The sequence below is a fragment of the Struthio camelus genome, chromosome 11 (genome assembly GCF_040807025.1).
Source record: "Struthio camelus isolate bStrCam1 chromosome 11, bStrCam1.hap1, whole genome shotgun sequence".
NCBI lineage: Eukaryota > Metazoa > Chordata > Aves > Struthioniformes > Struthionidae > Struthio > Struthio camelus.
Window position 1 is genome coordinate 1517847 of NC_090952.1, and position 23854 is coordinate 1541700.

A 23854-nucleotide genomic window follows, 5' to 3' on the forward strand; every position below is an offset into this window, starting at 1 on the left:
GTTTCAAGGGGATACAGACAAAACACGTTACTGTCTCCAGCACAAAAACATTAATCCAAGAGTTAAACTAACAACGTTGAGACTGTGACAGGGAATAACATTGAATTGAGAAACATTTCAAACCCCAATTAAAAACAAAAAACAAAAAAACCCCCACACACATATATGGGAAAGAGTCACAACTGTGCCAAGTGAAAAGAACCAGAGAGTCAGTAAGAAAATGAGTTCAGATTTTAAAAGAGGGAATTTAAAGTAAATTCATATTTTTGTTTTAAGAATTCCCACAACCCTCACAGATAAGTGCTGTGATCAACTGCGTTCTCTACTAAAATGCAAAATGAACGCAATAGAGTTTAGGAATGGAGCCTTCTGAGCTATACGAGCAAGAGCTAGTACAGACTCCAGAGGCAACACTAAACATTTAGCAAATCTTTCAGTTAATGAAAAACTGGCTAGCAGCTTTTCTATGTAAATATTAACAGAAGATTTAATTTCATCCCTCATGATGAATGTTTAGCTGCTTTCTATCAAGAACATCTGCAGTTGACTGATTTACTTCTGTTGCACTGGCTCCAAAGTTTACTTCTGAAGTCATTTAAAAGGTTTCAGTCAGTCAGCCTCTGGAAGAAGCTTCCAAGAGGAAGAGGAAGTCCCAAGGCTTCCCAAGACACACCTCTCACCTTTTATTCCTATGAACAGTTAAAAAAAAAAAATTCTTGCTAACTGTCCTTGGCACCAATCTCTCCAGTGCCAATGAAGGGCATTCAGCAAAGACGACTGACAGCACGCCACCTCCCTCTGACCCAGCATTTGATCAGCTGTGTCGTGCTGGATTCTATTTCAGAACTTTGTACCAGCAGCACATCCAAAACTGTACCCAGGACGGCTTTCTCTAACTTTTGTATTTGGGTATTTAGTCAAAGATGGCCCCAAAACATTTAAAAATAATCCTCCTTAAATGGCAAAGCTGTACTAGAGCCATAAATATCAGCGGAGCCCCTCACGCAGCCCATGTTTCTGGGGCAAAATATCCTGTTCTGATTTGTGCTAGGAATCAATCCTGATGCTGTAGTACAGAACCAGTACTTAGTTTTAAATTAAGATTTGCTCTCACCTGCTAACAATCCTATGAGAAGCATCAACAACCAGCCAGAAAAAGCATCACTCACACTGTGTATCAGGGCCCATGTTGACTCTTTACTTCTACTGGTAATCTGGAAGAAAAACAAACAAAAAAACAACCCCACCACCACAGCCATTGCGTTTACAGCTGTTATTGTAAATGGAGCTTTGATTAGGACATGTACAAGGGTAGATCAAGAATACTTCCACTTTTCCTAGCCAAAAGACTAGTAACTAATAATAAATACTAATAACACTTGATGCCACGAGCAGATGTGAACATTCAAGGAACCCTCAGAGCACTTTGGCCCCAGCAACTTATCAGTACCATCTGCCTGGGTGTTGATACCACAGCAATTGCGAAAGCAGGTTGACAGGAAGCGTCTCATAGCCTCCAGCTACTCCCTCAATAGCTGTGATACACACCAGACATTGCTTTGACCAGAAGAGATTCTGCCAAGCACTGCATGTCCTATAGTGGCATCCTCCGCTGGACCCGAAAGGGTTAGCAGATGTAATACCACTACGACTGCAAGATGAATTACTAGGCCTAGAATCACTTTGTGCTGATTGCACTCCAAGTCAGGACTCAGAACTGTTTGGGACGTCTCAGAGCCTCTGGCCCACGTTTGCCTGTCTGATACGAATGTTTGAAGCCTGTCAGTCTCACTTGTCCCGACAACCACACAAAAGGACAAAAGAACAGCTATTGTGCGCCTTAATTACCCATGCTGCCTCTCACAATGGAAACACTCCAGTACGTGCTTATTATTCCCAGATAAAAAGGCACATTGACAAAAAAAAAAAAAAACAATAAATACTCACTAAATTAGGAATAAAAAAGCAAGAATCCTTTCTGCCTGAATGAATTATTTTAACTAGCTTTTTCTCCAGATTTCATCTTTCAACAGGCACAATGTTCATGACTGTAACTGCTACTAAATCAGGGCATTTGGGGGAGGATGGGAGGGGAACAGGGTAAAATCATCTCCTTTATTTCTTTTTATTGGACCAAACCTGCACATCTTGTGGGGGGGGGGGAGGCAGGTAAGAGAGGGCAGGCAAAGGCAAGACATCTTTAGGGTTTGTTCCCATCATCCACAAAGCAGAGCATCTTCCAAAAGCACAAGTGAAGGTTTTGCTATGCTTCAGAATCCAGCAAGTTTAACATGGCATAGGGAAACAAGTGATTAAGGCATCTAAGATGTACATCAGAAGTTTGCCAAAGCCTTTTTAATCAAACCTTGGGCGCAGAAGCAGCAGTTGATCAATTGTGTCACATTACCTTTTGCATTCTTTTTCTGCAAACTAAGGATTTTATGTAGAAGTTCTCAGCTCCCATCCTGGGAGCAATCCCTCCATACTAGGTACTTCTCTCATACACGCTTTCAAAGTAATCAGAATTAGCAAGCTAACTATTCTGCCTTCTGCAAAAAAGAGTAGTAAGAAATATTACCTCTCTGTGCCTGTCCCGGTCCCTGGACTTCTCTCGCACCCAATCTATAGTGTTAAAATCTTCGTAGGTCCCCACACCAGGAAGAGGTTCCTCCAGGAAATCCATCATTTTGCTTGTGCCGTTCATCCCTCCTCCATTATATGAGGAAAACCCTGGGGGGTGGGGGGGGGGGGGTGGAAGTTAAGTGTTTCTTAGTTTTCCCCCTTTTTAGGGGGGGGGGAAAACAGCTTCAAAAAAGTCACTAAAATGCTGACTTAGGGGGAACAATACAGATTTAATTGAAAGTAAACAGCTATTGAACTGTTCCTTGAGCTCAATATAGCAAGCAGGCCTTCCAGGGATTCACTGCACAGTGCACCTTTGCCCTTCCCCCAGCTCTAGCAGCTCATATAGAGATGGGCTGGTTCCTGGAAACATCTTTTCAGGAACCAAAGCAAGCTAACACTACCATATAGATTCAACTTTTTCATAAACCGAGGAGACACCACGGCTATATTTTGCCACTTGAGGAAAGAAGAGATGAGAGGGAAAAGAGAAACTGAATATTTAAAACCTCTAGCAGAGTTGAAGCGAGTCCCAGGTGATCTAGCTGAAGATTCAAATAACCAACTGAGTGCTAGAAATGGAAGCAGTAAGACAACGGAAAGCAAAGTCATCTAAAGACCTCCTGCCGTTACTTGCAGGGAGTTAGGAGCGCTCCAAAAGCAAAAAGACAATGCTAAAGCAGGCCTTGACATGTGCCTTACCTCATTAATGGAGGGGCTTACAGTCTTCATTAAATTGAAGATAAACTAGGCTACCACCAAACCACTCCACCTTCTCTATAATTTGCCCCAGGCCATGGGAGATGGTGTTTAGTTTTTAAAGGCAGAGGTTCCCAAAGTTTTGTTCACAGGACAGTCCCGTCACACGAAGCTAGGAGAGCAGACCAGGGGAGAGTGGGACAGGGTGAAGTGAGGGCTTACAAAAAAAAAAACTATTAATCTACAGCATGACAAGGCTTGACCAAGTCCATCTGAAGGAGATATAAAGGCTTTGCATTGCACAAGCCATGCTTTAAAGTAAAGTTTCCTAAATGTCATTCCCCCCAATTCCACCATCCACTGCAAAGAAAATAAATCCCTTAATACTAGATCCCCATCATAAAAAATGGGTTGCATCCAGTGGGTTAAATTGTCTCAGCTCAGCAAATTCCCAGATGAGCTGATGCTGGGCATCTACTTCCTTGCAGTCCTATTATTTGCCATGTGCTTCCTTCTTGCACAGGAACGCCTCAGGTTCACCTAAAACACCATGGATGCTTTGACCAACCCCTCCTGACGGCCTCTCACCAACACCTCTGCTATATCTGCTTGCCCTAGGCCTTTTAGGTGTCTCAAGGGAGGAGTTCTCCCAAGCACAGTCGTGAGAAATAGAGCTTCTGGAAGGTGAACAGCAATGCCTTCACCACTGCTATCAGTGCTGACTAAGAGGCTTTCCCGGCAAACGCACAAGGAATTTTTTCAAATAGTGGGGACAAGCTTTCAGCAGCACCCATCCCCAATTGAACAGCAGGTAAGAAAGAATGCCAAAGTAGTCAGCTGAAAGATTAACTTTATCACTGCAAGGCCTTGACTGACATCAGAGCTTTGTTATGCTAAAAGCTCTAATGATACACTAGGAGATAGGACCGCAAGAGCCTGCAATGCAGGCTCTAGACATGTCAGGGCTGGGAAGGAGAACACAGAGGAGGAAGGAGGCAAATTGCCCAATATTAGAGGGGTCAGCAGCAGAGGGGAGGCATCACCCTGGGATGATGTTGCTGAACAGATATCAGTAGAACAAAGCCTGCCCTTACAGTTTGCAAGGTAGAAGTCTAGGATCTGAGTGGTTTCTAACTGCACTGGAAAAATGCATTTAAGTTTCTTCCATCTGGAAAATATTTGTGAATCTACTCCTGCTTTCATTTGCTTTGAAAACAAAATATTAACTGTACCTTTGATCTGAGAAGAACCTTTAAAAAACCCATTAGTGTAACACTACTTATTCCCTGCTCTTTTAAAAATATGTTTCTTAAAGCCCCTTTCAAGCAGCTGGAAGAAGGTGTTGAAACACATTGGGGAAAACCAAAAAAAAGGTCTTTTAAACCTTATCCAAAGAAATCAAGCAGTTTTCTTGACATGGAACAAATTTTTCTGTGCAATTCAGCCCAAACTTCATTCCTTTGCTTATGCAAACACTGAGGCCTCTGTTCCAAGTCCATACCGACAGAATCCTTCAGTAATTACGCCATATATTATTCTTTCAAAGCTATCAGATGCCGAAAGGGCAAAAATTGCCTAGGTTACTACAAGAAACTTTCAGTGGAGATGGCAGGTATCCTGCAGTCTATTATCTGCTATGTAAAAGTTTCCTTAGAAGATATAAACGCCACTACTTTACCCACTCAATACTAGCTTTGAAACTCCTTCAAGAAGCCTTTTGTGCTACTTTCATTCCCAAACTAGTGAGTTTGGGACTCTACAACCCTAAAAATGGAGAGCTCCCAAGTGTAACCTGCTATGTTGCTATTTGTTTTCGCATTTTTAAAAACTAAAATCACGCTAATGGGAAATCCCCATCACAAACAATATATAATCTAGAAAGGGTTGTTCAGAACTGCCACTTGACAATTCCATCATTTGTAGGACTTTAGCTTTTCTGAATAGCAGGCTTCACACGCGTTAACACAGTTACGACCCAAACCAAGCTCAAGTGAAGAATACCATTTCCATTGTTATAAGAAAACTGGAGGCAGAACAGTAAATTCTTTACATTGAGCCCAGATGATTGTGAATGCACATTCTGGAGCTATCTTCTACCCACCAAGCTACGTGGGCATCTTCAGCATCTACCAAACTATCTGTCATGTACCACCTTTGTCAAAAGGAAGCTTCTCCCACTCCGTTTATGAAATGGAGGAAGAAAGGTTGCAACTGATGCACAGGAAGGAGGAAAGGATACAACTGATAGCCCCTTCTTTTGCATCTACAACCTGCCTCTGTCTTCTGCGTGCTGCAGTGCAATGCACAAGGGAGATGCATTCATTGCACTCCATATCTGGAGGAGCAGAGGATGGAGTTTTACGACAAGCTATAAAGCAGCAGGGAGCTGCACAGATCAACTGCCTGAAATCCCAGTTCAGGAGACTTTTTTAAAAAGGCTTGAAAAACATGTATTGCTGGTAGGAAGAGAGGAGCAGAGATTTTGAGCATTTTGAGCAACTACAAGTAGGCACTGTCTCTTTGCCAGTCAGCAAACCAAAAGGAAGTGGAGTACAGAGAAGCTAAGAGAAGGCAGTAAGAGACTGAAGGCCTCAATAGCCCATTTCTAATCAGAGTTGGGAACTCCTGCCTTAAATAATCACAAAGCAGTCACTTGGCAGTCCAGAGCACACCAGAACTACTTAAACCCTATGTACTCTACAGGGCAAGCATCAACTTGCTCAGTCCTAGTAACCTGGACATCATGCACTGCATATGTTTTTCTCCACCAACACACTACCACAAAGAGCTTCCCAGAGCGTATGCAGAGTGACAGGTTTAGGGAAGCTGGAGGTTCAAACTCGGGCAGCAGAGTAAGTCTGCCACTCACAGATTACCGCTTACAGCTGTCCAGAAGGGGATGGGGGGAAGGAGATGAAAGCCAAAATACTATCAAAAGTGAAAGGTAGGGGAGAAGAGAAAATACTAGAACTCCTATAGAAAAGGATGAAATAGGCTTTAGAATATTTAGCATTTTATTCAGTGTATTTAAGGTTGCAGATACCACCATGGCAAAGCTGTCTTTTGGCAGGGAGGAAAGAAGGAAGAAATTCAGTCAGCTCTCTACCGCATCATCCAAAAGGAAAAAAGGAAGACAGACCTTTGATGTCTTCCCAAACTCATTTGCCACAGATTTGCATAGCCGTCTCTAAAAGAGGCCACCGCCTCAGGGAAAGAAGATGAGTCACATAGCATACCTGACAAGTACCACAAAGTAACCTTAACTTCAGTGCACGCAGCCCAGAGGCACCTGTAACTCCTTCCACAAACCCACTTACCTGTAAAAACCCTCACTGACGGGCGCCTCACTGCAGCCTCTCCAGGAAACAACCCCCCCCCCCAAAACAGTCATTTGGTATAGGGTACAAGATAAGGCATCGTGTCAGTCAATGACAGCTCAAGCAAGTCAATACCTACAGTTCAGAGCTGCAGACCTTGACCGCAAGGCAATAGCAGAAGTAAAGGCTGTGGCTGGGGCAGAACAACTATATCAGTATGAGGCAAGCTGGGGTCTGAACTTCCAGAGCGTCACCAGTTCTGCCGCGGTATGTGCGTTGAGCGCACACACACACAGTTAGGCCAATCCAGAGCGCCCATCTGGGACGTTCTGCAGAACACCGGACATTCTCACTGTCTTCTCCAGCTTGCTCGCCTCTGCCAACTCCCATTTCAGGGTCACCTCTCACATTACCCTGGACTTAACATCCTCACTGAGACAGCAGTTCCTTATCTGGAAAAGTTGAGCTAAAAAAAATTAAGTAAATAAGAGGGGATGGGGAGGGTTATCGACCGTTTTTAACGGCACTAAGAGAACTTGGCATCCATTCAGACATTTGGTTTTGCTCTCTACCCCAAATAAAGGAACCACCAGTACATCATCACTGTTATTACTTGAATCTGAAGGTGTTCCAAGGTGACTATATTGGTGATATCTCCGAGGCTTCAGTAGGCACGCATGATGAGTTTTTACTAGGCCTAGTGATGCAGAAGACGACACTGACTTTACCTTGGGAAAGAGATGACTTGCTATCTCCTGAAAACTCACCTTTTTCAAAACCAAGCAGCTCAGTCAAAAGAGCTCTTTTTGTTTCTAAAGGAATGACCAACACTCCCAGAAGTATAACAGTATTTCACATCTCCATGCTGGAGACGGCACATTTTCACTATCTGACTATCTGTTCAGTTTTGTTTTGGGATACCTATCACAGTCTCTCCCTGAGATAAGAACAAAATGGAGGGGGGAGGGGGAAGGGGAGGGGGAAGGGAAGTATCAATAAAGTGTTGTTAAGCCTAGCTAACAAAGGCTATTTTGAGAAGCATTTACTGCAAGAAGATGAGATCAGAATCACTCCTTGCTCACTCTTCTGAAATAATCGCCCAGGCCAGCAGATTTTAGCTGTCTCGGGCTCAGAGCTACCACAGAGCAATGCGGACAAGACCCCAACGACACAAAGGCAATACATGGCCCTGCCTAGGAACACAGGCAGGGCTGCAGGTAATCACATCATCAGGTCCATCCTGTTATACAGTGCTTTAAGTCCCACAGAAATCAGCCTATATAATTTCATCAATGTCACAACCAGCAACTGCACAGGGAATCTCTGCTAAGAGGCCAAATACAGAAAGGACAGTCTGACTTGATTTGCACTCTCAGAAATACATTAAATACACGAAATTTCGTGTCAGCCACAGTTTGGAGATTGGTCCCATTTTACACTCGCTAATTTCATTCAGCCCAGACTAGCACCTTTGAAGTGGCTGGGTTTTATATTACAAAATCAGAACTTGAGTCTTCAGCAACGCATGACCATTTCACAGCCATGCAAGTGGACAGTCCAGTAGACACAAGATAATGAGGGTGTCTGTATGTTTTGAGTAATACTGAACTATAAAATGGCTGACAGATAAATATTTATCAATATCATATTTCCTGCTTCAGCTTGTTGAAGATCAAGAATCCTAGCATAGCCAGATAGGAATAAGAGAAGAAAATGACCTCAGTAAATGCTTTGTCAAGACATGATCAAAATTATCCTACAGGATTCCCCGATTTCTAATGTATGCATACAAAGTCAGTACTTGATGCCTAGAGATGGCAAGTTAAATGCATCCCTGTTAGAGAAGTACAGTTCATTTTTTAAGACAGATTTTTTTTTTTAACATTTTGATTGCCTCTTCTCCCAAAAATAGGTTAATGCTCCATTTTAAAGATTCTTCCTTGGCATTAAGAAGTCAGGGGTTGTTAAAGGTATAGGCGTCTGTCCCCAGCATAGCAAGATGACAGTACCATCACCTGGGAGAGGTCTCCCTCTGTGCCGTCCCTTGCTACAGCAAATCAAAAAGAAGAAAGGATTTTTCAGAGAAAAGGAAGAAAGGCTCTGAACAAGCCTTTTATCCAACACCATCAGCCAGGAGAAATTCAATACCCCACCCTGGCCGTTCACCCCTTGCAATCATCCTTTTATCAGAATACAGCAATCAGAGCAGCCACAGAGCAATCAGAGCCACAACCAGCAGTTTCTTGCTGCCTCCCGGCTTCTGCAACGTGCATCTACAGACAGACATGTTCCCCTTTCATTCATACCAGCTTTCTCCCTGGAAGCAGTTTTCTTACCCTCACTTAGACATTCCTTTCTCTGCAGAAAGGCCTTGTCAAGTCCACCTCATGGCTATGCAGCTCACAGGAAAATAGCTGCTATTTCTTCAACAGCAGTGCTTGCTGCATCTTTCTTCCTTTGCATTCGGCTGAAGACAAACCCACAGCAGTGCTGGGCTCTCCCTGCACTCTGAGCATGTCGTCAGCAACGACAGTCACATGAGCCAACCCTTACACCTCCCTGGAAGGGGCAGGATTTGAGCAGTACAGGGAGAGGTTCACGCCACAGGAGCCTTCTTCCTTAACACAAGCAGGCAAAAAAGGACAGAGGAAGCTGGTTATATCCAGGGATTTTGACTCCTGACATACAGAAAGAAAAGAGAGGCCTTACCCCAAAGCTGCAAGAGCAGCTTCTCAGCATTTAGGACAGTTTGTCTGGCCAAATACATTCCCCAGGTCTAAAATCTGCCTGTTTGCTGTGCTGCACAGATGCAGCATCAGATAGGTGACATTAACTGCTCAAAGGCTCCAAGATAGAGAATGGCTTACTACTAATGCTCTCAGAAGTACTAAGAGTCAAATGGGTTAAAGCCGTGCACTCAGGACCAGGGGTTCCAGACCCTCTTTACCCCAACTGTCCAATTTACAAAGATCTGACAAAACTCTGTTGGTTAACACCCTCCCCCACAATCTATTTGTGGAGGGATGCCCTATTTCACAAGCCCTGACACTCATACATGAGAACTCTTTACAGAGCTCTCTGCATATCAGGAGAGCAGAGAGCTGTGATGTTCCTGGCAGGCTAGCCTAGAACATTACCTTGCTCTCCTGGACCCAAATGTTTTCAGAGCTTCTGGACCAAATCTAACTTCAGTGCAGGAAAACTGGCACATTTATCAATGGCGTTCTCCTGAGATGATGGGTCAGTCACAGACATACTGGAAAAACCTCTATATTCCCACTTAACTACCATTTTGTTTGCTAAAAGATGCTGGTGGCCAGTGCTCTTTACTTGCTGTCTTCCAACAGGCAGATACTGAGTTTAACTTTTGTCCTCTTTTTATAAGCAAGACTTCAGCATGCTTTTTGCAGCCCCCTTGCAGGGCCTCATTAGCACCGTTTATCTTGCCATTCAACATACATAAGAGCTAAAAGGGGCTGGTGATTAAGTTTTTCTGGCTCCAATCTGCTAGTGATAGCTTGTCATTTAAACCTTGCCTTACAAGTCTGAAACACTACACCCTTGCAAATGTTGACTTTGGTCTTGTGCAATATCATGCTGGTTAGAGGCTTGCTTTTTTTTTTTTTTTTTTTTTTTTTTTTTGAGACAAGGAGGAAGGCAATTGAAGAAAAATGCCAAGGTGACAAAAATCATTGCCATTTGGCCCGGTTGCCATGTGCCATCGAAGGCAACATCTGGACTTAGGGCTCAATCTAACAAATCCAGCTGCAGAGGGCCAACAATATCACCTCTGCTAGATGTCTTCCCTACCTCTCTGCTCAAGGTTATAATTCCCGTAGCAGAGTTGGCAGACCGGAACGCGTCCGTCGTGTGCCCAGCTGCTCCTCTCCTTACAGACCTATATATTAGCTTAAACCATCAGCAAAGAGTGCATGTCAGGACACTAGTACAACCTGGACATTCTGGGCAAGCGCAGTGCCACTGAAACAGCTTTGGGAGAAAAGGAATTCTGGAAGAAGGTTGGCCCCACCTCAATCTGACACGCTTGCTTGCTCGCTCAGACACAGACACACAGACCTTCAAATAGCAATGATTATCTTGGCAGCAGCATGAAGACTCCTAGAATCTGTGGTGATAACCTAGCTCTGACCATCTTTAGAGACTCCAACGTACAAACAACAGCAAGACTGTACAAATGCCCCATTATTTTTTGGGTTGCTGAAAGAGGACTTTGCTCTGCTCAGACATATTGTTAGGTGAAGCACTGGCCTGAGAACATTCATGGCTTTACATCTTTGGTGGGGATCAAAGTAAAAGAAGGATTCAAAGCTACATAATCTGTCCTAGCTTTCTCGCAAGTTACTGACATTTCCCCCTTCTCTCACAGATCCTTTCTCGGCTGAAGACACTTCCCAACGTGCTGTTATATTTTCATTTTCAAGGAAATGATGCTCCTGTGATTGTTCTCAGTGGCTAGCCCTTTAGCATTTCTAACGCATTGGTCAACTAGTCAAATTTGTCAGAAGAGCAGCAATCTCAAAAAATAAAGTATGGTGAAATCCTCTATACAATGGCTTATGCAGAGATGTCCAGGTTAGCATACCAAGAAAAGGCACTTAACCATTCCAACCAGCAACAGCCAGCTGGCCTACCACAATGTTGCAACTAGCTACATGACCTGCCTTCATTTTCCCAATCAAACAGTAACATGACAGAGAGCAAGAGCGTCTGGAGAGCAGAGATGAGGACAAGGTTAGTGGATACAAAACACAAATCTATATGAAACTAAGCTTTGTTAATCCTGCCGCTCTTGGGACATTATTTTCTTGCTATTGCAATTCTTAATTCTTGCTCTTAGAGCTCAAAGAAAGAAAAACTTCTTAAATCCAACAAGAAAAGTCCTCCTAGTCTTTGATACATTTTAAAGCCTTCTTCTGAAAGTGTAGAGTACAATCCTACTTCCATCCCTTAGAGTGTAAAGTATATACAGAGACTACTTCGATGCCCGAGCATCACATCTCCTTGTTCCTCCTCAAGTCCAGTGCGCCTGCCTCACTGCTGCCATGAACTCAGAAACAGCTACCAAAGCAAAGCACAGAATAAGCTGGCATCACTGCCCAACTTATAAACCAAACCAGAACTACTTTTGCCTGTTTAGAGGAAATCATTTATACCTTTAATAGTTTTGAAAAGGGATGTTAAGGAACTAGAAATCAGTGCAACTTACCTTCATAACAACTTGACCGAAGCAATACTTCATCCAGGAGACAAATCATTTGATAGCAGAGGATAGCGTCAACATAACTTTTGTGAAAGGAAACAGGCCTCACAAGTCTTACAGCTCTTTGAAAAAAATCAGCAGGACTGCAGATATAATAATTGACTGACAGCATATTTGGGCATCCATGAACTGTTCAAGAAAATCTCCTTTAGTGAATCTTAAAGAAACTAAGCTCTTGGGGTAACAGGGAAAATTCTCCAACAGACTAGGAACAGGCAGAAATTCATTCTTTTTTCCAAACAGAAAGAAGGCACTAGTGAAATTTCACGGTTTCTACTTGTACTGGGCTATTCAACATATGGAAAAAGTTGGTGCGTAAGCTTACCATTAGTAACTTGTGATGGGTAACCAGTATCTCTTCAACTGCCTTTGAAGGACTTCATATCAACTGCACTACATAAGAGCAGAAAAGACTCAACATTGACAAATAAAGCAAGGCACACAGGAAATAAAGATAACTGTAAACAATGAGATGCTCTAAGCCAGCATGTCTGAGTTAAAAGAAAAATCTGAGTGTCTGTGGATAATTATCTGCAAATAACTGCTCAATACTCAAGAACAGCCAACAAAGAAATAGTTTTTTTCTGAATCCCTACAACTCAGAAGCAGAAAACATTTTGCTGCTGTACAAATGCACCTTGAGTATCACATGTATTTCTGGTCACCTTTACTGAGGAGCAGAGTAGGTGCTGCTGATAAGATGGAACAGCTTCTGGAGAGCATGACCATGGCCTGAAAGAGATCATGCTGCCCCCTCCAATCCTTCGACCAAGATTAAAATCTGCACTTTCCCCTAAATTCCTAGGAATGCCTAATGAGGTAAGACTAATGGAGTACCAGAAAGCAGCCTGTGGCTTTCAACAGATAAATGCCACCTGCCAGTTTAGCACAGCTTATGAGGAGCTAGCAACAAATCCAAACCAGAGCTAAGATTCACTTGCCACATGGCATGAGAAACACTATCACTTTAGTATCAGCAACACCAGGGGGGGGAAAAAAGTCAAGTTTGATTCTCAAGCACAACTTAACAGCACATAAAAACAAGAAAAGTCTTATCTGATTCCTTTTATTGCTCAAATGCTGAAGTCCAAAACAGAAAAGATAAGAGTGATAGAAACTGCTACTCAGACTGAGTGGACTGAGTCCCTTCGTAAAATTACAACTGAAACAAGCCTGAAGCACTTGGAATATCAACAATTTGTATCAAGCTCTTTAAGATGTTGTTGCCTTCATGCAAATTTCAATTTGGAAAAAAATCTCATATTCAGTATAGCTCCCATGTGAAGATATTTCTCAATATAAGCATTCTGTGCTCCAGGGCAGTGTGCAAGGCTGACCATTTCCATCTGGGACCTAGCCTAGAGAGAAAATCCTGTCGCTCATTAGCCAAGGCTCTTTAAGGCAAGTGCGGAAAAAGCATGAGCTGTGAAATGCAATCCCGATTTACAAATCTATCAAGAAACATGTGATGCTTCTCCCTCAAGCCACCTGACAGGATCTACAAGCTCCAGTTGCGGTCATTTGCAAGGTAACTGAGCACTAGAACAGGCTGCCCAGAGAGGTTGTGGAGTCTCCATCTTTGGAGATATTCAAAAGCCATCTGGACACAATCCTTGGCAACATGCTCTAGATGACCTTGCTTGAGCAGGGGGGTTGGACTTGATGATCTCCAGAGGTCCCTTCCAACCTCAACCATTCTGTGATTCTGTGAACTTGAGCTGCCACAACTAATTTGCAGAAGGAGACTTTCTAAGACACTGACAACTGACAGTCTTGGAAAAGAAGGTAAAAGACAGCTTGCTTGTGGCTTCAAATAGCACCACCAAAAAGTTTTTATTAAAAAAAAAATGCAGCCAGCAAGTATTATGTCAGAAGCACCGGCTCCAAAGAAAAGCTCGCAGGAATTTCCACCACAAGAGAATTTCAATTATTAAGTCTCAAGCTCCATTAAAGCACATGCCACCATTGCATCTGTAGAGGACAGATTATACACCTGGAGCCCAAATATTTGTCAGCATTCCGAAACAAACATTTCCTGATTTCAGCAGGGGAAGTTGGTAAAGTGAACTGAAACAAATATTTAGGCAGGCAACTATTTCCCTCTCTTAAATTTCCTCTTTTCCTTCTGTGTCAAAAAGTCCCCAAGATTTATGATTACCATCAACAGAGAGAGCTTTTTCTACCCATAAGACCTCAGATCATTCTAGGAAGAGGAAAAAAAAATCTGAGGTTGTGTTTGCTTTTCTCAATAATGAAGTTTACTGAAGTCAAAGGGAACAGACAAATACCTTATGCTATTTAGTAGCTAGACTAGTGATCTCTTGAAATGCCAACACCACCTTTATTTCAAGCCACACATTTTGGTGGGCAGATATCGCAGAGTCAAGTTGGAGGCCTGTGGCTAGTGGTGTCCCCCCAGGGGGTCAGTCCTGGGTCCAGTCTTGTTCAATATATTCATCAATGACCTGGAGGAAGGGACAGAGTGCACCCTCAGCAAGTTTGCTGATGAGACTAAACTGGGGGGAGAGGCTAACACACCAGAAGACTGTGCTGCCATTCAGAGGCACCTGGACAGGCTGGAGAGCTGGGCGGAGAGGAACCTCCTGAAGTTCAACAAAGGCAAGTGCAAGGTCCTGCACCTAGGCAGGAATAATCCCAGGCACCAGGACAGGCTGGGGGTTGACCTGCTGGAAAGTAGCTCTGCCGAGAAGGACCTGGGAGTGCTGGTGGACAACAAGTTAACCATGAGCCAGCAGTGTGCCCTTGTGGCCAAGAAGGCCCATGGTATGCTGGGGTGCATGAGGCAGAGTGTTGCCAGCAGGTGGAGGGAGGTGATCCTGCCCCTCTCCTCAGCCCTGGTGAGGCCTCCCCTGGAGGACTGTGTCCAGTTCTGGGCTCCCCACTACAAGAGAGACATGGCACTCCTGGAGAGAGTCCAGCGGAGGGCTACCAAGGTGATTAGAGGGCTGGAGCACCTCTCCTATGAAGAAAGACTGCAAGAGCTGGGCCTGTTCAGCCTGGAGAAGAGAAGATTGAGAGGCGATCTCATCAACGTGTACAAGTATCTGAAGGGGGAGTGTCAAGAGGATGAAGCCAGCCTCTTCTCCGTGGTGCCCAGCAACAGGACAAGAGGCAATGGGCAGAAACTGAACCACAGGAAGTTCCATCTGAACCTGAGAAAAAACTTCTTCACTGTGAGGGTGACTGAGCATTGGAACAGGTTGCCCAGAGAGGTAGTGGAGTCTCCTTCGCTGGAGGTCTTCAAAACCCGTCTGGATGTGATCCTGGGCAATCTGCTCTAGAGGTCCCTGCTTGAGGAGGGAGGTTGGACTAGATGATCTCCAGAGGTCCCTTCCAACCTAAACGATTCTGTGATCTCAGCCCCAGAGACAGCTATGTTATAGTGACATCTGTTTCACTGGGAGAAATTCACATCACTAACCTTTTCTCGCACAAGTGGCCACAGGCCTTCAAACACACTGAACAGAGATGGGGAAAACTTATTTCAATAAGGAAGGAAACAACTGAGTACTTTCAGGCAAGCAGCAAAATATTTGCATAAACTCTGATTAAGTAATCTGCCACTGCTTCTAAATTCTGTATGATAAGAATTTCATTACAAGAAGTTACAGAAAGAATTTAGCTCTTTCTCTCTAAATATTAAACACAGTTATATCCTGCAGATGAGGAGATTCCAACACTGACTGACCAACTCTTTTTAGATACGTGGAAAAGATATTTTTCTTTAAGATTGAGAAGTCAGGTCTTCCTTTTCAGACGCAGCTTCCTCTAAAGTATCTGTAAGCTTACCTCCTCACCCTCCTTCCTCCCTGCAAATAAGATGCTCTGATATCTAAAGTGTATCAACTAACCAAATTAGCTAAGTTTATCAGTAGCTAAAGGTCAGCACAGACTGATTCCTATTTCACATTAACGCTATCACTGCTAAAGTACAACATATGACAGGATATCTGGTCAAGAGGAAAGACACCCTTAGGAAAGCTGAGCAAGAAATCAGTCTTCCAAAGAACTAAAAGTGCAAACATTGCTAGTTTCAACACAGGCAGCTGTATAGACCCACATCATTAAAAAGCATACTCAAAGTCCCACAGAATTGGCTTTTAAGATCTTAAGAGCATAAACAAAGCACCTATCAGCATCAGGGAAGTCTTTGGATAACGTGGAAAGAAGCATGCTTGAGAATATTTAGGAATATCTTTTACAATTCTCCTTACTTTGTATTAACTAGTTAACTTCAAAGCACTAAAGACAAGCACAGCAACAACACCTTTTGCAGGTATTACCTCTAAATAGACAATTCATATGGTTTTGCATCTACTCAGTTTGCATAAAAGCCAGTTTCTTTAAGTGAGGGGGGAAAAAAAAAAGAGATGGTCAGTAGAAACTACTCAGAGCAAAGAAAGACTCTGCAAGATGCAGAACCCACTGCATAAATGTTAAGCTATCTTCATTTATGTTCTTTTTTCTGACTTATGCCGATTGGAAAAAAATAAAGCTAGTTTATTAAGTATAAATAAACTGATAAAGATCTCAGACAGCTGAAATCCAAATGGCTATGGAAACAGCAGTGCTAAAGAGCAGGTAAGAGAACATGCATTTACAATTCCATCAACAACATGCATAATGTGATGACTTCTGTGTATATAATTCTGCACATACTAGTAATTAATAGATCTCCAGAAGAAAATTCAGTCACAAGTTATGATTTCAAGTCATATGTGAGAGGTTTGAAGTTGATTCCCAGACATGTGTTTCCAAAAGTCCTTTCTATCACTGGGCCAGGTTAAAATGAGTATAGCACATAATATCTGTAATATACCCAACCTGTTAAGTGCTAACTACTGTTCTTCACTTTAGATGGTTTCAGAAATAACCCAGGAAATGACACATCCAAGAAATAAATCTTTAGATGTGTTCACTTTACAAATGGCTATAAATTTATGACCACAAACTGGCACTCATCACTTAGAGCTAATGCAACCACTACAAAAATATGAAGATTCTTTCTACACCAGCATGATTGAAGTGGTGAGAGGGAATCAGCTGAGCAGAAAACAACTGCGTGCTCCTTCCAGGAGCTCCAACAAAAAGGGCTGATAGTTTCAGCTAGTGACAGGTGACAAGCATTTGAGGAAGACCATTTTCTTTTGCACTATGTCACGGCAGATCATATAGGCAAGAAGCAAAATAGAAGGATTTCTTGTTACTTTTTGCCCTAGAGTAAATGGGGTGGGAGGAGAGGAGAAAGGGGAGGTTTAGGGGAAGTCATGAAGACTTGCAGTCTGCTCACCAAAATCAAATATTTTTAAACTAACTTGTTATAACTCATGGAGGATGAGACCAGGCAGACCTTGCTTATTTAGTACCAAAGCTCAGCAAAACAATTCAGATTGATCTCTCTCAGTTAATTTCACAAATTCAGGCTCAGATAGGAGTAAATATCAACAGGACCTTTTTTGACAGGCAAGCGGGGTGGCAGGGGCAGCCATGTGTTTCAGGATGCCCCTTCATGCAAGCTCAAGATCAAACCCTTTTAACTTTTTTTAAAATATTTTCAAGATTCTCTCTGCATCATTAAGGCCTGGGATAACCTTTACAGTTGTAGAAAAGGAAGAAGGGAAAGGGAAGCAGGAATCTGCTCATGTCACACAAATCAAGCAATCACTGAGTGCTGCCTTCATAAGCCTTTCAGACTTATGATAAAGGTACTTCCCACATTGCCTGGCCAGCTGTTCCCTACACTAGCTACTTTTAAAACTTCTGGAAAGGACTATCTAGAAGCCTTGAAAACAAAGTGGCAAGTGCTACATTTCAACACTGATGACTAAAAGAGCAGTTTTTCTCTTTGACAGATCATCAGATACACACAGCCTGAGATCAAGGAGCTTAGCTGGAGATAATCAAGTAGTGCCTCCCACTATGTTGAAGTCATTAGCATGCTTGCTGCAATTGCCATTTATTTTAAGGAGACTTTCTACTTTGTGCCAAACACACACCTCCCACCTGCCACTGTTAAAAAGCAATGCTGTAGACCAAATAAGGCAGGAGAGCATGCAGTTGCCTGCTCTGCGTAACTCTATTTATGGACATCATGCAGTGCAAAATACTTCAAACTGTTAATATTGGTGCTGTGAAATGTTAGTCTTTCACCCTACGCAGAGGCCAGCGGTGAGAACCGTAAAGAAAGTATTAACATAAAATGCTACTGAAAGCTATTACGAAGAAAAACAGAAAATGGAGAGACGTATTACCTCCCATCTCTCGGTCAAGTGGAGGGTCATCATCTGCCATGGAGAAGTCCAGAGATGCTCCTGCTATTTCTACCATATCTTCATCACTAGTGCTGCTTTGGTAACTCCCTCGCCGATAACCTTTCTGATCCATGGCTAGAACATCCAAACCTGGAGCAAATGGAAATATTTCAGAGCACAAGCATAAAGACTCATCTTCTAAACTGAGTGGACTGATACCTACTTGACATTTTGTCCTAGCTTAACAGGAGGCAGTACTGCCTCTCCCATTTGAAGGGGAAACGCAGCACTGCCAACCTCAAGTTTCAGCTAGAACAAGTAACTGCTCAGGACGAAACTGGGTGTTCACAATTCCAAGCTGAGTTCTTGCAATGCATTTCATATTGCCACATGCAACAAACATCAAGTCACAATATGGCATTTAAACTTACTTGGAAAGACACATAAACATAATAGTATTACTATACCCATGTTCTTAAAAAAAAATAACAGGTTTAGGAATTTTTGTATGTCTGTGCCAAGCCTCACAGAGAGGAACCCTTCCAAAAAAAGGGATCATACACATGTACCCTTTATCAAGTCCACTGCCCTCTGGAAAAGGGGTCCTCAACCTTTGGCCTGCAGATGTGAAGGCCACCACCTCTCTCAGGAGCAGCTCAGGAGCAGCCAGGGGCTTTCCAGTTTGCATGTGCACGGTAGCAAAGTACACAGCAAACACTGTGCTGTGAGCCTGATACTTCATAGAACCATACGTGCATCCAGCCAGCCTGTGCAAGCACAGTAAATCTCTTAACTTTGAAAGATGGCAGCACACAAGGCTGGAAAGGGCTCTCAACACGCAGCCCTCTCCTGCAACAAGACTCTGTGGACTGCATAGCTAGGAAGGTAAATATCTCCTAAAGCAGTGCAACCCAGAAGCATACGACCCAGGCTTTGCAGGATTTGAGCTCCTAATCTTATAGCTAACAGGATTATAAATCCCTTACTGTGACATCCAGTTGGACTGAAAATAGTAGTACTTGAAATAGGCCTAAAATGGATTTTGAATCAAAGTGAGCCACTGCCACAGGAGACAAGTTTAATCAAAGCAATAAGGCTGACATATAGCAAGCGAAAAACTCCCAAACAAACCCACAACCAACATTTCAGGTGACCATAGCTTACGTGTACTGTGCCATGTCACTGGCCACTACCTTTGGAGCCTTCATTCCTCCAAATCAAAGCTCCAAGGGAGGCATCAGTGATCATTTTGAAATTTGTGATACAAAGTCCGAAGTCTGATTATAACATACAAGTTAACACTAATGTCTGCAAATATGTTCTTGAACACAGAAGTGGCCTGAACACCTCACAATGTCGTCTTCTACAGAAATCTATTTCTAAGTTCTTGGACTAAATAGCTTCTCCAGGTATTTCCCTTTTCTCCAAACATCTATCTTGGTATTTGCCACAGAGACTCAGAACCAATTTATATTTGCTGATCACTACAAGACAATCGCAAATGCACTCATTAGCAACAGGCAGGAAAATGACTCGGGTTAACCCTAAGTTAGATAAAGCAAATGACACTCACGTATTTTCTGAATAAACTCTCCCTGTGTTCTCAATAGGTCTGCAAAAAACTTTTCTGACTATTTTACCTCCTACAACGGGCTTGTACTTATTGTTAGTGTCACAAAAAAATCCATAATGGAGGTGTGAAACTCGCACACCGAAAATGGTGATGTTGCACTCTCCAGACCTGCTGAGTTCACCTGACTTCATAGACCCCTCTGTCCCTTTGTGGGGTGTAGGCAAATTATAAGAACTTCAGTGAATCATGACTCTTTACTACCTGAACCTGATGCTTCAAAATGCAGTCTGCTCATGAAAGCTTGCTACTGAACTTTATTAAAAACCTTAATTAGTCTGAATTAATTGCCCTTAATCTGCTGCCATCTCACAGAGCTGCCCACACCAGATCAAGATATAGAACCCATCTCTTCTTCTCTTCTCTGGAAGGACAGGGAAACTAAGACAGCACAAAAGATCCAAACACGTTAACAACAACCTAAATTAAAAAAATTTGGGTCGCAACTTCAAACCTAGCTCTTGCAACCTTAAAATGGGATTCTTTTCACCTTAACGAGATGATGGGCCATTTTCTTTCCTCTCTTGCAAACATACACATTTTCCAAGAGAATTATAGAGGAACCAGATATGCAGTTCAGCCTTATTTCAGGAAGAGGAGGAGATGGGGGAAAAAAAAAAAACGAAACACAGCATTTGCAAACAGTAGGAATTACAGTCTGCAGAAAGCACTTCCTATTACAAAGAAAAAAAAAAGGAAAGAAAAACCCACACCACACAAAAAAAATCTTGGCACTGTACAAAGTGACACACTGAGTTCTTTACTGAGAATTATTCTTTGGAACACAATGTTGCTTAACTTTTAAAACCCTGTTTACTCATTAAACTCCTGCAGGACAGCAAGGCAAAAAAAAGTGCTGAGCACTTGCTGATCTGAACTCCACGTTCAGGAAGGCACATGAGCTGCTGGGTTCTGCCTCCCTCAGAAACAATGCTTTTAACACATCATGAGAGCACAAAGACAGTCTGGGTTTCAGCCTTTAAATTAGGGCACACAAAAAACTACGGACAGAAGAAACAAGAATTAAATCAAATCAAACTTCAGGTGCTGTGCTCTGCCTCAGACAGCCTATTTTGACAAAGCAAAACTCACTCCAGTTCTCAGCCTGGCATGCAGGAGTGGCTGTTTAAAGAGTTTTGCATTTCACCCTAGCACATGTCATGCAGGAAAACTAAAGGAACTGTGTGTTTGTGTCTCGCAGGCCTCATTTAAAGCATGACATGGGTCAATAGATGTTTTCCAGTAAGACTGTATGTGTATATACAGGGCAAGGGGAGAAGGGAGGTTTAAAAGAGTTTTGTACTCCTATATTCTCTTTGCACTGCAAGTATAAACACACAACCTTGTTAAAGGCCAGGTCCCTGCTAGTTCGACAAGAAGTAGAGCATTCCCCACACACATAGTTAGAGGAGAAAATTGGAGATATGTCAGTTCCTGCTCCCCCCTCTCAAACGCCAAATTTGTTCTCATTTACCAACAGTTAAACAAAAAAAAAGTAATTTAAAAAAAAAAAAGCACACAACATTTTCAAGTCCCAGAAAATATCAGGCAACATCTAGCACGTTTGCAGCAGAAAAAGGACACGGAAGCAAGTCGTCAAATTATCATTTTCTTTCATAAATCCTGAAGTCAGCACTAGAGATACAGGTTTAAATGATCTGTTGTTACAGCACTGCTCCCTCTCTGGGGGAGCAATGCTTTTCCAAGCTAAACCACTTGCACCAGAAAGAGGACTTTGTTCACAATGCTTCACTACTCTGTTAATTTACTCCCCTCCTCCAACAGGCAAGTGCTGCTCCTTTCCTACCAAGTCACTGGGTGGGCGCTGGCATGCTACAAGCGCTTCCAGGGGCTCTCCCATAGCGTGCATACGTACCAAGAGGCTCCTGGTATAGCCAACGCTCGAGTGAAGAAGCGGCCATCCTCCCTGAGATGCTGCTGCTAGCCTCTTCCTCCTCGTTCCCAGGGTTGCTTTTGGCCATCTCAGACAAGTAAAGGGAAGCAACGAAGTAAAACCTGAAGTGGTCAGCCCTACGCCGCCTGGCAGTGACTCAGACGACAACTCTAGCAGCCAGGAAGCTAGAGTACCCCGTCGCCATTCTGGATGAACAAACTTGCTCCTAGACGCTGTCCCGATACGAATGCCATCCCTCCACCCGCATTCAAGTCTCCGGCAAATATTCCAGGATGTGCATTGTCTCTGTGCCCCGGGTCACACTCGGCTGTCATCTCCAGCCCCCAGCAGGTTCCTTCTGCCATCCTTGCTGAAGTGCCTGCCTGTCCTCACGCCACCTCTGCGCCAGCACCGTTTCCCCTTCTCTACAAATGCAGCAGCTGAGAGGAGGTGCAGAAAACCAGCTGCCGCACACGCTGCCACTAAACTCACTTCCGTCGAGGCAGCCCTCCAGGGCAGCTGGTGTGCTAACCCAGGAACGTGAAGCAACTCTTTCCAGCACAGAAATTTGAAGTCTTTCATGGCACTGAGGGCTAAAAGTCTCCCCCCCCCAATTTTTTTCTTCCTCCCCTCCCCATCTGATAGGGGGCTTGGCTCTGGCTCCACCACTGGCACACAGCTACTATGCAAGAAGAAAAATAAATCTTTAAAAAAAGAACAGAGTAATTCTGATCAGCTGCTTTCATGAGTCATCCTTCCCGTGGGGGAAGGAGCAGGCTCACCACCTAGCGGCTTCTTTCATTTTAAAGCCCAAAAAGACAGGTCTGTCCCCCCCCCCCCAGAAATTTGCAAATCAAAGCTGACCTTTGATAAGCAAGCAACCACAAGAGCTTGATAGTTTAGGATACTTCTTCCTTCAGTCTTTCCTCCCGAGCCCCAAATTCTCTCCACAGCATCTTTTCAAATGGTTGTACACATGCCTTTCCATAATTATAACTATACACAAGAAAAAAAGAGGAAATCAGTTGTAATTGAAAAGATAAATAAAGGAGAAATAAAAATCATTTAATTGTTATGTCAATACTTCTAGGACCTATCTGGGGTTTGCAAGGATTTACTTGCAACACAATCACTCCAGAGGCTCATGTTGCAGCTGTTATTTAAAAAAGGAAAAAAAAAAAAAAGAAGAAAAAACCCGCTTCACTTCAGAGCAAAGCAGCTTACTCTGTGCACAGGAAATTTCAGTCTACTGGTAAACTAAGAAAGTTGGTTTTGGACCTCCTTATATCACAGACCCTGAAACACGTAACCCAGACAGTCCCGGGTTCTTAAGCGCAGACATAAAGAGTAAGAGAATTGGGGCTGAAGGAGGTTACCCATAAGTACTCCAAGCAGAGAAACAGAGAAACTACTGATTAGTCCCCAAAAGAGGTCAGAGTCAGGCTTCACTTGTGGGAGATTCTGCCCAACGGTTACACAGGTACTGTAACAGCCTTTCTGCTTGCAGTCAGGCTCACTTCCCAGGTCTTACTGGGATGAAAATGTAGCATACAAACTGAGTATTTTGCAAGAGAACATATGGGGGAAAGGGGATTTTTTTCTCTCTTTGGTTTGAATGAAAGATCATAAAAATGTGATTGGATTTAAAAAAAAAAAAGAATTGGAATTTCTTATTTAAGTGCTAAGAATCAGAATGCCCTGCATACAAAGGTGGATATAGTAGCCTCAGAAGCCCTCACTGTAAGCTTCTCACTCTCACCTTCAGGTCAGGACACCTAAGAAAAGACAACGCCAAGCAGTAGGTGTGAGTGAATGCAGGGTGCAACACAGATTACCATGAACACCTGCTGTAGCACGCAACCTCAGAGATTTAGAGAAACATTCAAACTAAGCGGCTTTACGTACTGTGACAGTGCCAAAGCAAACACCCCAGGGACAGGGACAAGAACTCTGTTGCATATGCTGTGATTAAAAAAGCATAATGGATTGCGCCAGCCAATTTTTCTGACAGCAGAGATGTCAAGGGCTGCCCTCGGTCCAGCCACTCAGTGTTCAAACAGAAGTAGGAAAGTGCCCTTCCTAGGCTCAAGCAGGTGGCACAAAGCCCTGCCAGGCCCCAGAGCTGCACAGTAACGTTCA

General features: G+C 43.2%; 1 protein-coding gene across 26 annotated transcripts in view; it reads right to left on the reverse strand.

Moving 5' to 3' along the window:
• The window catches only part of LOC104142857 (H(+)/Cl(-) exchange transporter 5), a 62270-nt gene that overhangs the window by 13475 nt on the left and 24941 nt on the right, over positions 1-23854 (reverse strand). For 11 of the 26 annotated variants that reach the window (XR_011143552.1, XM_068957400.1, XM_068957398.1 and 8 more), the window contains 3 exons: positions 18192-18341; positions 2579-2730; positions 1115-1214 (listed from right to left, as the gene is read on the reverse strand). Coding sequence is in view for 25 of the 26 variants with exons in the window: in XM_068957400.1 (XP_068813501.1) it covers positions 1115-1214; positions 2579-2730; positions 18192-18341 (402 nt within the window). In the remaining variant the exon portion in view is untranslated. The other 15 variants (XM_068957411.1, XM_068957414.1, XM_068957413.1 and 12 more) reach the window with 11 other exon arrangements.